Raw genomic sequence first — 15,723 nt, 5'->3', positions numbered from 1 at the left:
CTAACCACAGCTCTCCTTTTGCTGCATTTTAATTGGCCACCTTCACATTTCTTCATCGTCAATTGGTTAAAACAGCTGTCCGTCATCACTGTGACTGACTGTCCGAGGCTCCTCCCCCAAATGGGACCGTTGCTGTGGACATTTTTCCATAGCAACCACAAGCCATCTCATGTCTCCAGGCCCCGGACGCCTCCGTCTGCAATTAACACATTTTATTCATTACTTAGGGTTAAATGTTTGAACTTTCTTGTGCCAACGTTTTGGTAGGCATCTCGTGACCAACAACATTTTCACTAAACAACTAATCGTTTTTAGACAATGAAAAACTAATATGGAACCTGAATGCTAAAGAAATAAATGCTAACAGCTATTCGCCGACCTGCTGTATAAATACACCTTTGAATTAATGGAATGGAATTGAATGATAACGAATAGCCAGGAAGGCAAAACGAAATAGTTCCAAGGTTGATTTACCTTGGAACATTACACAAATCATTTCTTAATGTTTTCGAATCTAGGTAGATAACACATAGGGATAGTAGGAGTATGAGTATTATGGGTAGATTTAGCAACGTTTGCTTGTCAACTATTAAACAAACCGTTAGTTACAAAGATACATGTTTGTTGAATATCTGACAGTATGTAAACTGTTGGGTTTTCTAAAGATATTAATAGCCTATATGCTGATCTGGGAGCGTACATCGCATCGACCTACAGTCACATTTGTACAATCTTTTATTTACTCATGATCCTAGATCAGCGCTCGTGCACTTTTGGTTTGTGGTCACGTGAGTCGCTGGTGCACGGCTCCCTGTGTGATTGTATCGCAAACTGTAGATGACGCACTGAGCCTAGCTGTGTGAACATGGCTCCCTTTCCGGACGAGGTGGATGTTTTTACTGGCCCACACTGGCGAATGAAGCAGCTTGTGGGCTTATACTGCGAAAAGGTGTGTATAAATACACGTTGGTTGCTTTATTGAGTGTTTTACCCAGGAATATATAACAGTGTTTGGCCAACGGGCGAGTGAGCGACAGCTAGCACGCAAGCTAGCGCGAGTATTTAGGTATTTGGCACTCAGGATTAACTCAGGCGAAGATCAATTATCGGATATTCTGCTCACAACCCGGGGCCGTTTAATAGCTCTCGGAAGTTAGTGTTTCGGAGGTGTACACTTATCCAGTAAGTTGAATCATGTATCAGGTCACTCCCAAGTTCAGATAACCCTCCTGTAACGAACACAGCTACGGCTTGCTAACTGGTTTAGCTAGCTTATCTAACTCGTATTATAATTTGTTATGCAACATGCCTTAAGTATTGCTACCTTTGATTGCTACCTAGTTTCTATTTATGACGTGTTTAAAATTACACATTTCCAGGCTGTCTGTTAACATTTCGCCACGTGCCAGTTCAGCCCAAGTTAATGGACGGGGGTGTGCTTGTATGCACGTATACAGTCCAGTGGTGCTGTAATATTAGCTGTAGTGTACATCCTCTACCGCTCCGCACCATGGCTAATGCGTTGGGTTAGTATAGGAACTACCAATAAAAGTGATGTGACCGTACCAAGAGTCGCACAAATGTCTTTGTTTCTCTCATGGATCTTGGTTTAAACATAAATTATGTTAAATTGTATTATACATTGTTTTTATTTTTCTGGTGTCCACAGCTGTCGAAAACCAACTTCTCCAACAACAATGATTTCCGCTCCTTTCTTCAGTCACTGTGCGCCACATTCAAGGAGTTCAAAATGCACGAGAAAATTGAGAACGAGTGCATAATCGGCGTGTTGCAACAACGCTGCTGCACCGTGTACAATGTGCACTCTGACAACAAACTCTCGGAGATGCTTTCTCTCTTCGAAAAGGGATTGCAGAGCGTCAAGGTAAATAATATGCATTGAGATGTTTTGAAGGGTTGTTTATCATGTCATGGCCCTCAGTTGCACTTGCACACCTTGTTGTTTTACATTCTGGCTCAGCAGAACATAAATACCCTAGGCTTTACTGTAAAGGGAAAACATACACAAGGTTTGCAGAGCTCAGTTGATACTTGATGTTCAGTGGTGGGGTTACTCTGTCATTAGAATAACTACTATGTATGTTACAGTACCAACTATCAGAATTGTTATTTTTCATGTTAAGTGTCAAGATGGAAAAATATTCTGTGTCTTTTATAGTATTTTATGTGTAAGCCCTCTGACATTTAATATGTTATACAAAGAAAACATGCCAAATAACTTGACTGAATTGAATAATAAAGGCACTGCACGCCTGGAGTTGTTTTTATGAACTTTTTACAATAGAGAATAGTGATTGTACTCTCTCAAGTTCTTGGCAAACCAAAGCAAAATAGGACTTTCCAGAATGATGCAATTGTGTAAATCTTAACATCCGCTCCATCTGAGTCAGTTTGTTACACAGAAAAACAATATGTTGAAGAGGAAAGATGTTTCATCGTGAGGGGGAAAATAGCACTGTGCTGACATTTACTTTATTGCTAGGACCTTATTTAGTTTTTTCCCCCCTTGGTTGTTAAATAGATTGTACAGAACATAAGGCCAGACAAGGTTATAATAAAACCATAATTGTCATGTTTAATAATTTACTGTAGATACTGAAAAACCTCAGGTAGAGTTTGTAACCCATATTCATTCAAATACTCAACTGTTAGATGGATGGTAAATAAGTTTCAACTGGCATGTTTTTTTTTTTTTTTGTAGAGTGAATATGAGCAGCTGAACTATGCCCAGCAGCTAAAGGAGCGACTGGAAGCTTTCACACAGGACTTTCTGCCCCACATGAAGGAAGAAGAAGAGGTATAAGATGGTCATATTTCTCTTTCTTGTTAATAGAAGTATATTTAGATTTAATTTACCCAAAGAATGGGTAAGATTAAACTGTGTTCATAAACAACAATGCAGAAATATAAGGCAATAGCCCAAGGGACATCATTGAAAACATGTCCCTTCATATCCCAGTGAATTGCACAGTTGTATGATGTTTATAACCGAGGAGATTGGTTGCAGGTCTTTCAGCCTATGCTTATGCAGTACTTCACCTACGAGGAGCTCAAGGACATCAAGAAACAGGTGATAGCACAACACTGCAGCCAGCAACCGTGGGACTGTGCCGCCGAGGTACTGAAGGGCTTCAGTTTGTGGAGCCAGGCAGAGCAGCTGCAGAAGGCCTTTAAATATGCCGATCACGAGAAGACAGATTATGGTGAGATAGTATGTTCCTAAATGGTAAAAAAAAAAAAAAAAAAAAAATCTGTAGCTGAAGCGAGGTTGTTGTATGCAAGCCCCTAGTGGAAATAATACTTCAAGTGTTCATTTAGCTGTGTTGAGTTTGAGTATTCATTATACAGACGCACAGCTGGTATATGAGTCACTAGTTCTCCCAGTATGTTAAGTTTGTGTGTTACACTTTTAAAGTGTAAATCCATAGAAAAGTTAGTCACACTAATGCAAACATAATATTGTGGTGCTGAATGACAAAGTTCACACTTTTTTTATTATTGTGTAATTTAACAAGTGAAAATAGTTTTTTGAATGGGTGTCAGTCAAAAAGCAATAACAAGATATAATCATGGGCTCTGGTTACTAAACATTTTCATTTGTAATACTTGCTAAACAAACTCATTGATTTAAAAAAAAAATAACAAAATATTTCAAGTCCAGTAGTATTATCTAGTCCTCACAGTGCAATTGGTTTATTTCTCACAAACATTTTTGTCAAAAAGCACGTGTTAAGAATAACGTTAACTGGCTCCACCTTATTCAAGTGTCCCAGTAAGCCATGACCTTGGAATTGCATGTGCAAAAATGCATTTTATAATTTGGCAATGTGAATCTTTGAAAAGCAAAGCTGTTTTGAACTTTTTCCTCAGAACTGGAAAAGAAGGGGAACTCTTCCACCCACATCTCCCAGCTTCCTGCAGAGATCATGCTGAGGCTGTTCCACTATCTGGGCCCTGAAGATCTGTGTCGCTGTAGTAGAGTGTGCAGCTCTTGGTCAGAGCTGGCCAAGACCGGCTCTCTGTGGAGACACCTCTATCCTGTGCGCTGGGCCAGAGGTAGGCTGCTGTTAGCTGCTGGTTACCTTTTTATATAAAACAAAATATACAGTTTAAAAAAAAAATAGCTTAAAGAACAAATTGTGTTGCATTCATTTAACCCATAGATGACGTCTGCTGCGCAATGACACATTGTATCTCCTGCCTGATGCTGCGTAGCGCAGCATTGTTACCTTATCTAATTTTCATGGCGTGTGCAGCATAGAATTCACTGTCTCTAGCCCCTTTTACACAGCCAGTGAAAGCCGGGAATATGCCGGCCTTTCGGCCCTCCCCCCAGCTGTGTAAATGCGACAGTTGCGGAACGAGGGAAGAAAGGTGCGAGTGATCGTTCCGGGAATTTTACTACCTCGGGGGGTAGTAAGATTCCCGACACGATCAGTTCCGCCTCTCTGTTTAAATGCTCCAGCTTGTTGTTGCGGAACAGGGGGGCGTTTGACGTTCCATAGTCTACGTTCTAAACATGCGACCATGTTAGCAGTTGAAGGACGTGTGTTTAACATTAACCACGGCGGCCTGATGTCCCGTAAAAATCACCAAATAAAAAGGAACGGTGTATAATCTAGCTGATCATAAGGTCCGTTGCTCAATCCAAACCCCCGCGCTTCATTTTGCAGAGTGTATGAGTCTATTTCTGCCCAGGAGAAGTTGTACAATGGAAAGCTAGGCTAGGCTAAGTAAGGGATAAAGTATAGCGAACGGGTCACTTGCTAGAAATAAAGACCGACAAGCTGAAGCAGGAGCCCGACGCGCAGCGGAGGGCTCTTGTTCAGCTTGAAGGTCGACCTAGTAACGGGGGAATAGTCTGCTCGCCCCGCTAGACTGTCTGCTTCAGCTGACTGAAGGCTCCGGCTCAGCTGTTAGCCACAGAGCTACTGTTTTGCTAACACATTCCGCCGCCGCAATTATTATCCTAAGTCTGAGCGTATATCCACACTTTATTTCTGTCTACAGTAACGTGACTTCACACACTGGCCCTCATTTATCAATCTTGCGTAGACCAGAAAAATGGGTGTACGTACATCTCCACGCAAATCTCGGCATTTATCAATATGGACGTGAGCGTAGGGTACGCTCAAATCCCACGCCAGCTCTCAGCTCGTGTACGCAAATTTGAAAACAGCTTAGACTCGCAGTGCAGGCTGTGCCGGGTAGCCGATGACTTTGTTGGACAATTATTAGAAGATAATACAAATGCAGTGCAAATAAGACCGAAATAAAGATATTAATCACTTAAAAATGAGCAGCTTATGGTGTGCAACTGAGTAGGAGAGCTGATTCAATAGTGCGCACACGTAAGGGCAGTTGTCTCCGTTTTGGAGCAGCTGGGGGGACACTGAGGCACGGGGGCTGCATTCATTCAAAATGTTAGCCTAAGTATTAAATATGTAGTAGGCCTACACTGCTCTTTATGATACAAAAAAATACACGGCACAACAATCAGCTTAACATTTTATTTATTTGACGCACTTTGTAGATGTTAGTTCCTCTTTTAATGTGTCATTGATGCTAAAGCGAGCGATTTATTTCCACCTTAACCGGCACGTTTTTCCGATCTGCTGGTGGAGCAGCTCAGCAGGACAGGGGGCGCTCTCACAGCTGATCGCTGCCGGGTCGGCTTGTGCAGCTGACGGCCGGGCTGACCACTCGTGCCAAGCGCATGCTGTCATACAGTAAAACGCTAAATGTGTTATTTTTAGTTTTTAAAACCCTTTTGAGTAGTGCTATCTAAAAGGGCCAATACATTCTAATCATTCAAATCTCTGCAGACCTCTATTTATTTTATGGGGACCATTATCGGACAGTTGGTGCGTCTTTTTCTCCTCCACCACTTATATTATGCCTGCAGCCCCGCACCCCCAGTTGGTTGCATTTCAGAACAGCAACACGCTTTTTTTAGTGGCGATTTTGAGTCAACACCAACGCTGTTGACCGCAGCAGTTATTTCCTTCCTAACTGCTGCCTTCTGTCGTTATTTGATGCTGCTTGTAGGCTAATGCTCCGAAATGAAACTCTTTTTTTTCTACTTTCGCTGTTATTCTGTCAATTTCTACTTCAGGGAAGTGCCGTATTGCGCATATCCATGTCGCAAAACCTTTGGGCGAGGCCTCTAAACTGAGAAAATATAGGGGCGTGGTACGATTGTTTTCAGCCGCTGCATTTATCAATAATTGCGTGGCGTACGCCGAGATTGGCGAGATACGACTGTTTGATAAATCCCACGCGATACCTGGCGTAGGGAGGTATTTGCGCCAGAATCTGCACCAGTTTCCACGCAAGTTTGATAAATGAGGGCCACTGTGTATGTGTATGTCTGTTTGGCAGATCGCTGCCCTCACAAAGAGACTCGCTCACAACCAACCTGTCTCACACACACACACACACACACACACACACAGAGGTGAAGCGGTCGGATTGATTTAGTCAGTTTGGTTAACTGTCCCAGTGATGTTGGACTCAGCGCGTAGCGAGATCAACTGGCACATCGACAGTAAAATACGGCCCTCTTACTGCAAGCTCCAGAACTTCTGCTCTCAATTCACCGGCCATTGTTGTTGTTGTTAAGCAGCTGACCGGCGCGGCGCTAAATGTTAACGTCACACCTGACGCTGTTTACAAGCACCTCTTTCATTCCGGAGCGCTGTGTAAAAGGGACTACTGATGCGCCAGCAGGCCGGCGTTGCTTGGTTCTGTGTAAATAACACAGAAGGAAGCAAAGCCGGCATATTGGAGTGATGTTGTTCCGTCAATATGCCGCAATCTCTGTGTAAAAGGGGCTATTGGTTCAAATACACATGAGGTGGGTTTTGTTGATTTTTTAAGACCACGTGACCACCCAAAAGTTGTGTGGTTTGCCGATAATCACGTCAATAAAAAAATAATAATAATAATAATAAAAAAAATAAGCCGGCTGTGTCGGCGATAGTGCATTACAGAACAGTTAGTGGCGTTCGGAGCGCAGAATCAAGGTCTACTATAGGCTACTGACGAAACTCACACAACACATCTATTTATTAACAATATTTATGAATTTAGGCTATATTTTGCTGCTCCAACTCAAATTCAGCCCAGCCAAGCGATAGTTAAGTTTCAGTTTTGTTTTCATCTCCGTGGTATACAACCGTTTGGAGCAGCTGATCGGCTCCCAACAGCAGGAGTCAGTCTGCATTCCAGTTGTACTGGGAAGTCGGATTTATGGTGCCAGTGATAACTGAACTAAATAATAAAATAAAGCTATCTTCTCCTTCCTATATCTGTCTATCTTTATCCCTCCACTGCACACTCAGTCACTACTATCCATGCTAAAAGGAAGCAGGATTATAACCTCATTTAGCACATTATTTTTAAATATTTTATATTATTTTTATTTTATTTGATCCCCCACCTAATTTTGACGATTTTTAGAAAAATTTGTTGGTTTGTAAGCGCTAAGGGAGCATGTTTAAATAAAACCTGTGAACCTTAACTTTTAAATGTATCTTATTTCATGTTTCTATGTGCTACGCAGGCTTAGATATTAAGGTTTTGGTAGACTTGACAATTTGTACTATTTTTTCATAAAACCCTCAGGCATTAAGGACATGCATCCTAGATTGCCATAGTCTTCAATGGGGTTTAAGTATGTAGTGTTTATGCATTGCTGATAAACGTTTGTGTTTCTCACATAGGTGATAACTATAGTGGCCCTCCTGGGGATCTGGACCAGGAGCCAGATGAGGAGTGGGTGAAGAGTCGACAGAATGAGGGGCGGGCCTATCAGAAATGGGACGAGGATGCTGATGTTGATGAGTCTGGTGAGGTTTTGTCTTCAGTGAAGTGCATAGGGAAATACCACTTGCAGTATGGATGATCATTTCAGAAAGTAGCTAACAGAGATATTACAATGAGGAATGTGCTGTGCTAGTTTCAAACCCCTTCAACCTAATCTGCGGCTGCACTCTGAAAGGCAGTAAACAGGCCTACAGTGCAACCATGGGCTGGGCTTAGTAGACCATGTTTTGAAGGTGATGATTAGCATTGTTTTTACAACCAAAAACGGAGTTAAATGTGTCATCTTTGTGCCCTTTCATTGTCTCTTCAGATGATTCGGGTGAAACACGAGGCTCCCTGGCAATCGACACGGCTCAGCGAGAGAAGAGGCTTCTGGATGGGATGATTCAGCACCTTCTGCCAGCTGTGGGTCCGTCTGTCAAGTCCATTGTTCTGGCGTACAGTTCTACAGCCTCTAGTAAAATGGTATGCACCGCAAAATCTTTTACTTTGACACTGGAATTGCACAATACCTGATTATGAAGATCGTGTCAAGTCTAAACTTTCATATGTTGCTCCTGTTTTCACTAGGTGCGCCAGATCCTGAGTCTCTGCCCCAACATTACTCACCTGAACCTGACCCAGACTGATGTTACAGACTTAGCATTTGACAGGTAAATATATTAAAAGTCAAATACCATTAAGCCATATTAGATTAAGAACAGTGGTTATTGCTCAATTGATTGTTTATGACCGTGTCTTAAGATAAGTTCTACATTTTGATCACAGACCTTGCTCAATTCTAATTGATTTTTGTAGGATTCTCTGTACTCACTGGCATGTTCTTGCTATCACCCCTCTTTCAGCTGGTCATCTCTGGGAGCTTGTCTTTCTCTGACGCACCTGGATCTGTCGGGGTGTGAGAAGATTACCGATCACACCCTGAAGAAACTGTCTGTCGGGCTGGGCGACTTCACACCTTCCACCTGCTTTGACAAGCGCTCAGACCGACGGGCCAAGTTCCTGAAAAACTCCCCGATCCCCATAACGCTCATGGAGGAGACAAAGCTTCATGCAGTGGGGCGGAAGCGGCAGGCCATCATTTTTAAACAGGGGACTAACCGTTGGGGCTCCAGGTCCACACCGACGCGCGTGTGGGTCCTGGACCCCTCAGACCTGGCCGACATTGAAGATGCTGCAGAGTGGAACCGTGGTGGTGGGATGCCTCTCCCTGAAGCAGACAGCTTTGTAGAGACACAGCTTGTGGGAGACGCGTGCTGCTGCAGGAGGAGCAGGAGGCGCGGGCACAGGACTGGCTCAAGCGCCTCCTATTTGCATCAGCAGTATGCTATGACTGGGGAAGTGTTCTGTGGTCACTCCACCTGCTGCTCTAGTGACACGGCCCTCAGGACTTTTACTGGGCCTCAGTGTGAGCCGAGCACTGCAGAGACACGGACTAAATGCTCCTTGTTTGGGAGCCTGCAGTGTCAGGAGAGAGAAAACAGGACTGACCGGTCAGAGGCAAAACGCTCACTGAGATATCTCAGTCTCTCCGGATGTTATCAAGTCACAGATTTGGGTTTGAGGTAAAGATCATGCAGCAGCTGCTGCTTTTCAAACTACTACACACTCCCCCCCCCCTTCTTATCATTCTAATAATGGGATTTAAACATAGACTTGGGTTTAGTCGGGTATCTTAAGAAATGTATCTGAGGCAGCCAGATGAACGAATTATGTTCAGCTTAAAAACACAAGATGGTATAATAATTTGTGTGTGTGTTTGTTATTATCTTGTTTAACTCCCTGCAGTGCCTTTCACATACACAGTTTGGAATAGAGCCAGTGTCAGTGTTTATTTATATGTATACATGCTAACGGCTCCTATTACCTAAATGCTGATTATTAGAGAGAGGGGTTGTACATTACCTTCGCAATAGTCTACAGTATTGCCTTTACTGAATGATCAGTCTTCCGCCTAGATGTTCCCACAGGTGCCGTGCATGTTGTAATAAGGCTGCACTGTGTTGTATTCCAGGGCTCTGTCCCAGCGTGGAGGGCTTCCTGTCCTGGAACACCTCAACCTGTCCGGCTGCCTCTGCGTCACCGAGGTGGGGCTGCAGGAGCTGGTGTCGGCCTGTCCTTCCCTCAATGACGAGCACTTCTATTACTGCGACAACATCAACGGTAACATTCATTCCAGTGACACTGTTTTGGGGTCCTCTTTCCCCCTAAAACAAAAAATTGTACATGCTGGTGAAATAGTAAGCTGCTTTTTAAAATAGGCTGTGTCATATTAAAACTGTATGTAGATAGTGAATGTAAACTATTTATCTATTTGCAATATGTGGCAACCAGACATGGGGGACTCGAGTCACATGACTTGACTCGAGTCAGACTCGAGTCGCAAATTTGAGGACTTGAGACTTGCTTGACTAACACTGATAAAAGACTCGACTTGACTTTGACTTGGTCTTCATGACTTGAGACTTGACTTAGACTTGGGACAGATGACTCGAAATGACTTGAATTTTTAAAAGTTAGATTACGTTAGAAATTATGTTTTATTTTGAAACATGATCGGGTGATTTTACAGTGCAATGCACGCAGCGCGCTGCACGGACAAACAACGTCAGCAGGTCAACACAGGAGCAGCAGTCATGGAGGCGGCTAGACCTTTCTTTATATGTCCATGGGCTAGACCAAGAGTAATTCACGTGAGCCTCCCACACGCTTATCACAGTAAATATGTAGCGCCTTCTTCCCTTCCCTTTTCACGTTGTAACGGCCCCGGGAAGTCTTGTAAAAGAAAACGAAAATAACGAGCGTTTCCTGCAGCGCTGCTGCCTTGATAACGCACGCTTCCTTATCGAGCGCCCTACCTCCACGGACTGTAGGCTTTATATAAGCATCTCTGTGAGACAAAACAGCGGTTATTAATATGATGCAGTTCAACCATCCACGTTCACCGGCTCCTTCCGACAGCTCACAGCCGCCGCACCCGTACCGACAGCACAGCAAACTGCCCGTTATGACAGTTCGCCCCCCAGTATGAAAAATTAATTAATCGGGATAAATCAAAATGTGATCCTGCCATAAAATAAAAGGTGATATGATATTTTTGCCATAGCGCAGATCCTTGCCCTGTTTTATTCTAAATGCATTATGGGGATTAAAGGTGCAGTGTGTAATATGACATCATCAAGAAAGTTCTAGAAAGTTCTAGAATGCAACGCTCCCTGGGTAACCCCAACCCTTTCGAATAATAACAGAAGCTACAGTGGCCTTCAAGGACAAGAACAATTCTAAATTTTAAACAATGCACCTGATGACATTCCAACTATGACACTTTCAAGATGGCGGCACTAGGCCTTGGTCCAAAATATGCAGAAATATGGACATATATGAGACCCTTTCTAAGAGAAAAATAAATAATTCAAAACATTTTTTTCAGCTATTATGCACTAAATTAAATGTACTTATGGATATTATAATTACTTTCTACAAAATCTGCTAGGAAATAAAACCCAAAATTCTACACACTGCAGGTTTAAAGGCACTACGAGTAAGATGGCACGTTGGCGTCCCCTTTGGACAAAAGCGGTAGTATTTTTACGACGCCCGCTGTCGCAAATGCTCGTGCCAGGCGCGTGAGCGTGGACTGAGAAGGGCGCAATATAGTGCATGTTCGTGTGTTGAAAGTGTGAGGACTCTTTTCGGCTCCGTGAGAGTGGTTTTGACACTGCATCAACTAATGCCAGTCAGTACACACACCTGCTTGCAATGAGTTGATTCAGCAGCGTCACCTAACTACTCTCTCTCTCACGGAGCTGTGTCCTCACAGAAAGCGAATGAATGAGAGACGGCAGTTAGTAGACTATGGATCACGATGAGGTAATGTGTTTGTGTTGTTGATGTAAATAATGACTATTTCAGATAATGGTTATCTGATGATGGTGAAGCAAAGCAAACTTTGTGTTAGTACCAACCGCTCATTCATTTAGCAGTCTAGTTTCGCTCTCGTGAAATTGTATACACGTTGCTTGGCAACGTCCTCCCGCCCGCCTATCACTCACTCTCCCTTTTCGCTTTTCTTCATTGCATTCTCTTTTTTTTCTTTGATGGTTCAGCCCCGTTATCAGTCATTTATGACGACAAATAACTGTCTCAAACAAGGCTCCCGCTCCCCTTCCCTCACCTGGAGGGATAGGCTTCTCAAATCGCGTTGCAGCGCCACACTGAAATCTGCAACCAATACGGATATGTGACCATAGAGCCTGCACGAGCGAACTGAAAATCGGACTGGGTGTGCGACCAGACCAAAAGCAGTAATAAAAACTAAATAAAAACGTCTTTCTTTGCACTGATGGTCTCGTTTGCTGTTAAAGGTAATTTATGATTATCAGAGGAAACATGAGGTTGTTTAAAAGATATTTAAATGTTACTCGTATCCGCTTTAAGTGTCTGTTTTGTGTAGCCTAAGTAGTAGGCTATCTGTTACTATTTGCCTTTCTTGTTTTACATGTTAAAAGTAAGCTACTTGAAAATTGAAAGTAGCCTAAATGTGGTTGAAAGAAAAGGAAATGTGCGGTGTTGATCATATGTGATAGATAAGGGGTCGCTATTGGATGCAGACATTATGAGATTCGGACCTTTGCTGTAAGAAAATGTTGTCAACTGGACCCATTTCAATTTTAGTTGAAGACCCCTCGGTCAGACCAAGAATAATTCAATTGTAGTTCAAGGATGATGTTGTCGATGACGGTATGAAGAAGAGAACTGTGAAATGCAGGTCTTTTAAATGTAGAAACTGGGTTAGATAATATGATTTTTGTATGACTTGACTTGTGACTTGCTTGACCTGAGCAATGACTTGACTTGTGACTTGCTTGATTCTCACCACAGTGACTTGGACTTGCTTGAGACTTGAAGGTTATGACTTGAGACTTGCTTGTGACTTGCACATTAGTGACTTACCCCCATCTCTGGTGGCAACTGAAACGAACATGACTAACCCCCACCTGCACAGCATGTGTCCTAGTGTAAGTAACAGATGCTACTAAGTTGGAAGGTAAGTAGGCGTTGCAGTAGCCAGTATGATGTCTTCAGTATTTTACTGTCTTCATCTTTATTTTATTTTATTGTAATAATTAGTGTATGTGAAGGCAATAGGTACGCTTTCTCACTTGTCCAATAGCATGTAAGTTCAGTAGATGACCACTGTATGGCGTATTTCTCTCTAGGTCCTCACGCAGACACGGCCAGCGGCTGCCAGAACCTGCAGTGTGGTTTCAGGGCCTGCTGTCGCTCTGGAGACTGATCCCGCCTGAGCAACGCTCTCCTAAAAAATGTCACCCGTCTCCTTTTTATTGCACTTTATCCTGGGAAATACCGGTTGCTGTATTTTGTGTCACTTAAAAAATGTTTCTGGATGGAACTGTTAATTTTTTTTGCTCCTGTTCATTTCCATCTATATTAAATGGAAGTAATCCTTTAGGAAAGCAAAGCATAAAGGGGTGACAATGGATTTGAACTGTCTGATAATGTACATTCTGATTGCTTTTTTTTTTGGTTTTGAAGAATGAAAAAAGAAAGACCTAGAGAAGCATAAACACCAAGTCCTTTGTTTTCTGTAGTTACACCATTTCTTATGTCACAAACTACAGATTTACAAATCTTCCCCTTCTGTGCTTAGTTGTTCCATATAAATTTGTTATTGGAGAGTTATGTGGGAAATATGAGAAGGAGTGACATGATCACTGCCTCCCCTTAGACTGAAGCGGACTGTTGTCATGTTTTTAACGGTTATCGGTCAGAATGAACTACATATGGAATAATGTCCCCCCGTGTTACCTTACCTTGATGCTCTGCTGACTGTTGATGCTGACACAGGCTCTGCTTAATAACTGGGCAACCAATACAGGTTAATGTATAGACATAGGAATTGGAACATGATGAAGCAGTGAAGTCTTAACCATTTTTGTCCAACTTTGTGAGACCAGATGTTAATAGTCACCAAACCAAACTTTTTCCTTTTATTTTTCCTTATGCACTCCATTGTTGTGGGGAAAGAAATGGACCAATGTTCATATAAGAGGGATTTTAAATATGCCCAACATTCAAGAGCTTTTAGGGGAGCTGGATATAGGGGATTAAGAATAAATCTTCAGATTGGTAGAAGCCTACGGTGTACTTGGTCAGATTTCGGTAGATTGTAGGGGAGAACGGGGTAAGTAGGCTAACTTTTTACTCTAGTGAGAATTGCTCATCACCTAAACATCTTTCAATAGTCATTCCTACATTGTTGGCTTGAAATGTGTACCCCTCACTTTTTCTATCTTATTGTAATAAAGAAGAAATTAATCATCAAAGACACCCTTACACATTGTGACAACCAACCCCATCATGGGGTCGGTTGTCACACACTATGGGATTGTTTGTCACAATGTTATCTTAATGGGAATAATCTTAAAAAGAAGGCAAGAAAGCAGAACTAAATTTGAAAGTTTAATTGCATTGTCAAGTTGACAAATAGGCCTACATAATTTACTGTAGCCTTGGCAGCTGGTCTAGTTTGGGATGCACTGGGTTGTTTTGATTTCGTTGCCCTTTTTTCTTTTGCATGCTAGCTGCCTTTTCCTGCTCTATTCTCTCCTTCTCTGGGGTGTCATTGAGGATACAGCTTGACAATTTATTTCGTTATTGGGTTCCTTTTCTGGCTGCAGCCTTTGGATAACATGTGACAACCAACCCCCCAAAAATGTGACGACCAACCCCAACTTGAATGTCTTGCTAGCATCAAGGCCAACAACCATCTGACAACTAATTAGCTTCCTAACCACAATCTAAACTATAGTTTACCCTTCACACTTTTTATGGGTAATAAGTGTTTTGTTATAAACCCATTGTGTAAAAGCCTAGAAGAAAAAACTGAGGAGCTAAATATTTTCAATTTGACATGAAAAACACAAACAGTCCTCTCACATCAAATTCAGCAGTCTAACTCCAAGGAAGACTATGTAGGTGACCTCTGATCCCAATTCTGGATAATTACATAACAAATTTTCACAGACGGCGCCTTCTGGTTCTGAGATGTAACGATTGGACAACCAACCCTTGTGACATTTTACCCCGTTCTTCCCTACTTCACCCTACTTTTTTTTGCCGCAGGCTTTATTTTCTTGTTCAAAAGTCTTGCATGAGGAGTTCTATTGGAAATGTTCAATTATTAAACATAACAATAAAAGTATCTTTGGGGTTAAAGCTATGCTGTTGGTCATTGCAATTATTTTGTGAACAATTAAGCAAAGTTGAAAAGCTTGTAAATTATGCAATTTAAGTGTCTCAACATTAAAAAAAAAAAACAGCTATCACGTAATTAAACAATACTGTCCCATCACAGCATCACTGGTTTTTGTTTGATTTTTAACTGTATGGTAGGTTTAATAATAATGGATTGGATTTATATAGCGCTTTTCAAGGCACTCAAAGCGCTTTACAGGGTTCCAGGTTCCATTCGTTCACACACAGTCATACCGGTGGTGGTAAACTACGAGTAGCCACAGCTGCCCTGGGGCAGACTGCCGGAAGCGAGGCTGCCATTCAGCGCCATCGGCCCCTCCGACCACCAACTCAAACATACAGCAGTCACACACATTCACACAAGACACAGTGAAGGTGGGTGAAGTGTCTTGCCCAAGGACACAACAACCATGACACAGGTGGCCGGGCGGGGATCGAACCGCCAACCCTTGGATCGTTGGCCAACCCGCTTAACCACCTGAGCCACAGTCACCCCGTTTAGGCTATTAGTGGTTGTGTTGTTTCTATTTATTTTTATAGTGCTCGCTGCTCGCCCCTAAATGTCAAAATAGAACATGGAAATGGAACAATATATTG

The 15,723-nt window shown here is 42.5% G+C and overlaps 1 protein-coding gene across 2 annotated transcripts; it reads left to right on the top strand.

The window, feature by feature from the left end:
• Nucleotides 1–844: 844 nt before the first annotated feature.
• Nucleotides 845–15,212, top strand: fbxl5 (F-box and leucine-rich repeat protein 5; the record flags this gene model as incomplete). Of its 2 annotated transcripts, none has more annotated exons than XM_080032406.1 (11): nt 845–949; nt 1,670–1,885; nt 2,723–2,818; nt 3,029–3,224; nt 3,892–4,077; nt 7,746–7,871; nt 8,159–8,313; nt 8,419–8,501; nt 8,694–9,413; nt 9,863–10,011; nt 13,068–15,212. In XM_080032406.1, 11 exons carry the CDS (start codon nt 866–868, stop codon nt 13,142–13,144), a joined length of 2,088 nt encoding a protein of 695 aa, XP_079888532.1. In that variant the 3' UTR covers nt 13,145–15,212. The 2 variants fall into 2 exon arrangements, with proteins under 2 accessions (XP_079888532.1, XP_079888533.1); XM_080032407.1 differs by having other exon boundaries at nt 866–949; nt 1,721–1,885.
• Nucleotides 15,213–15,723: the final 511 nt, after the last annotated feature.

This window comes from Ammodytes marinus (assembly GCF_949987685.1).
Source record: "Ammodytes marinus genome assembly, chromosome: 8".
NCBI lineage: Eukaryota > Metazoa > Chordata > Actinopteri > Uranoscopiformes > Ammodytidae > Ammodytes > Ammodytes marinus.
The sequence above is the reverse complement of the archived record's forward strand: the minus strand, read 5'-3'. Positions and strand labels throughout refer to the sequence as shown.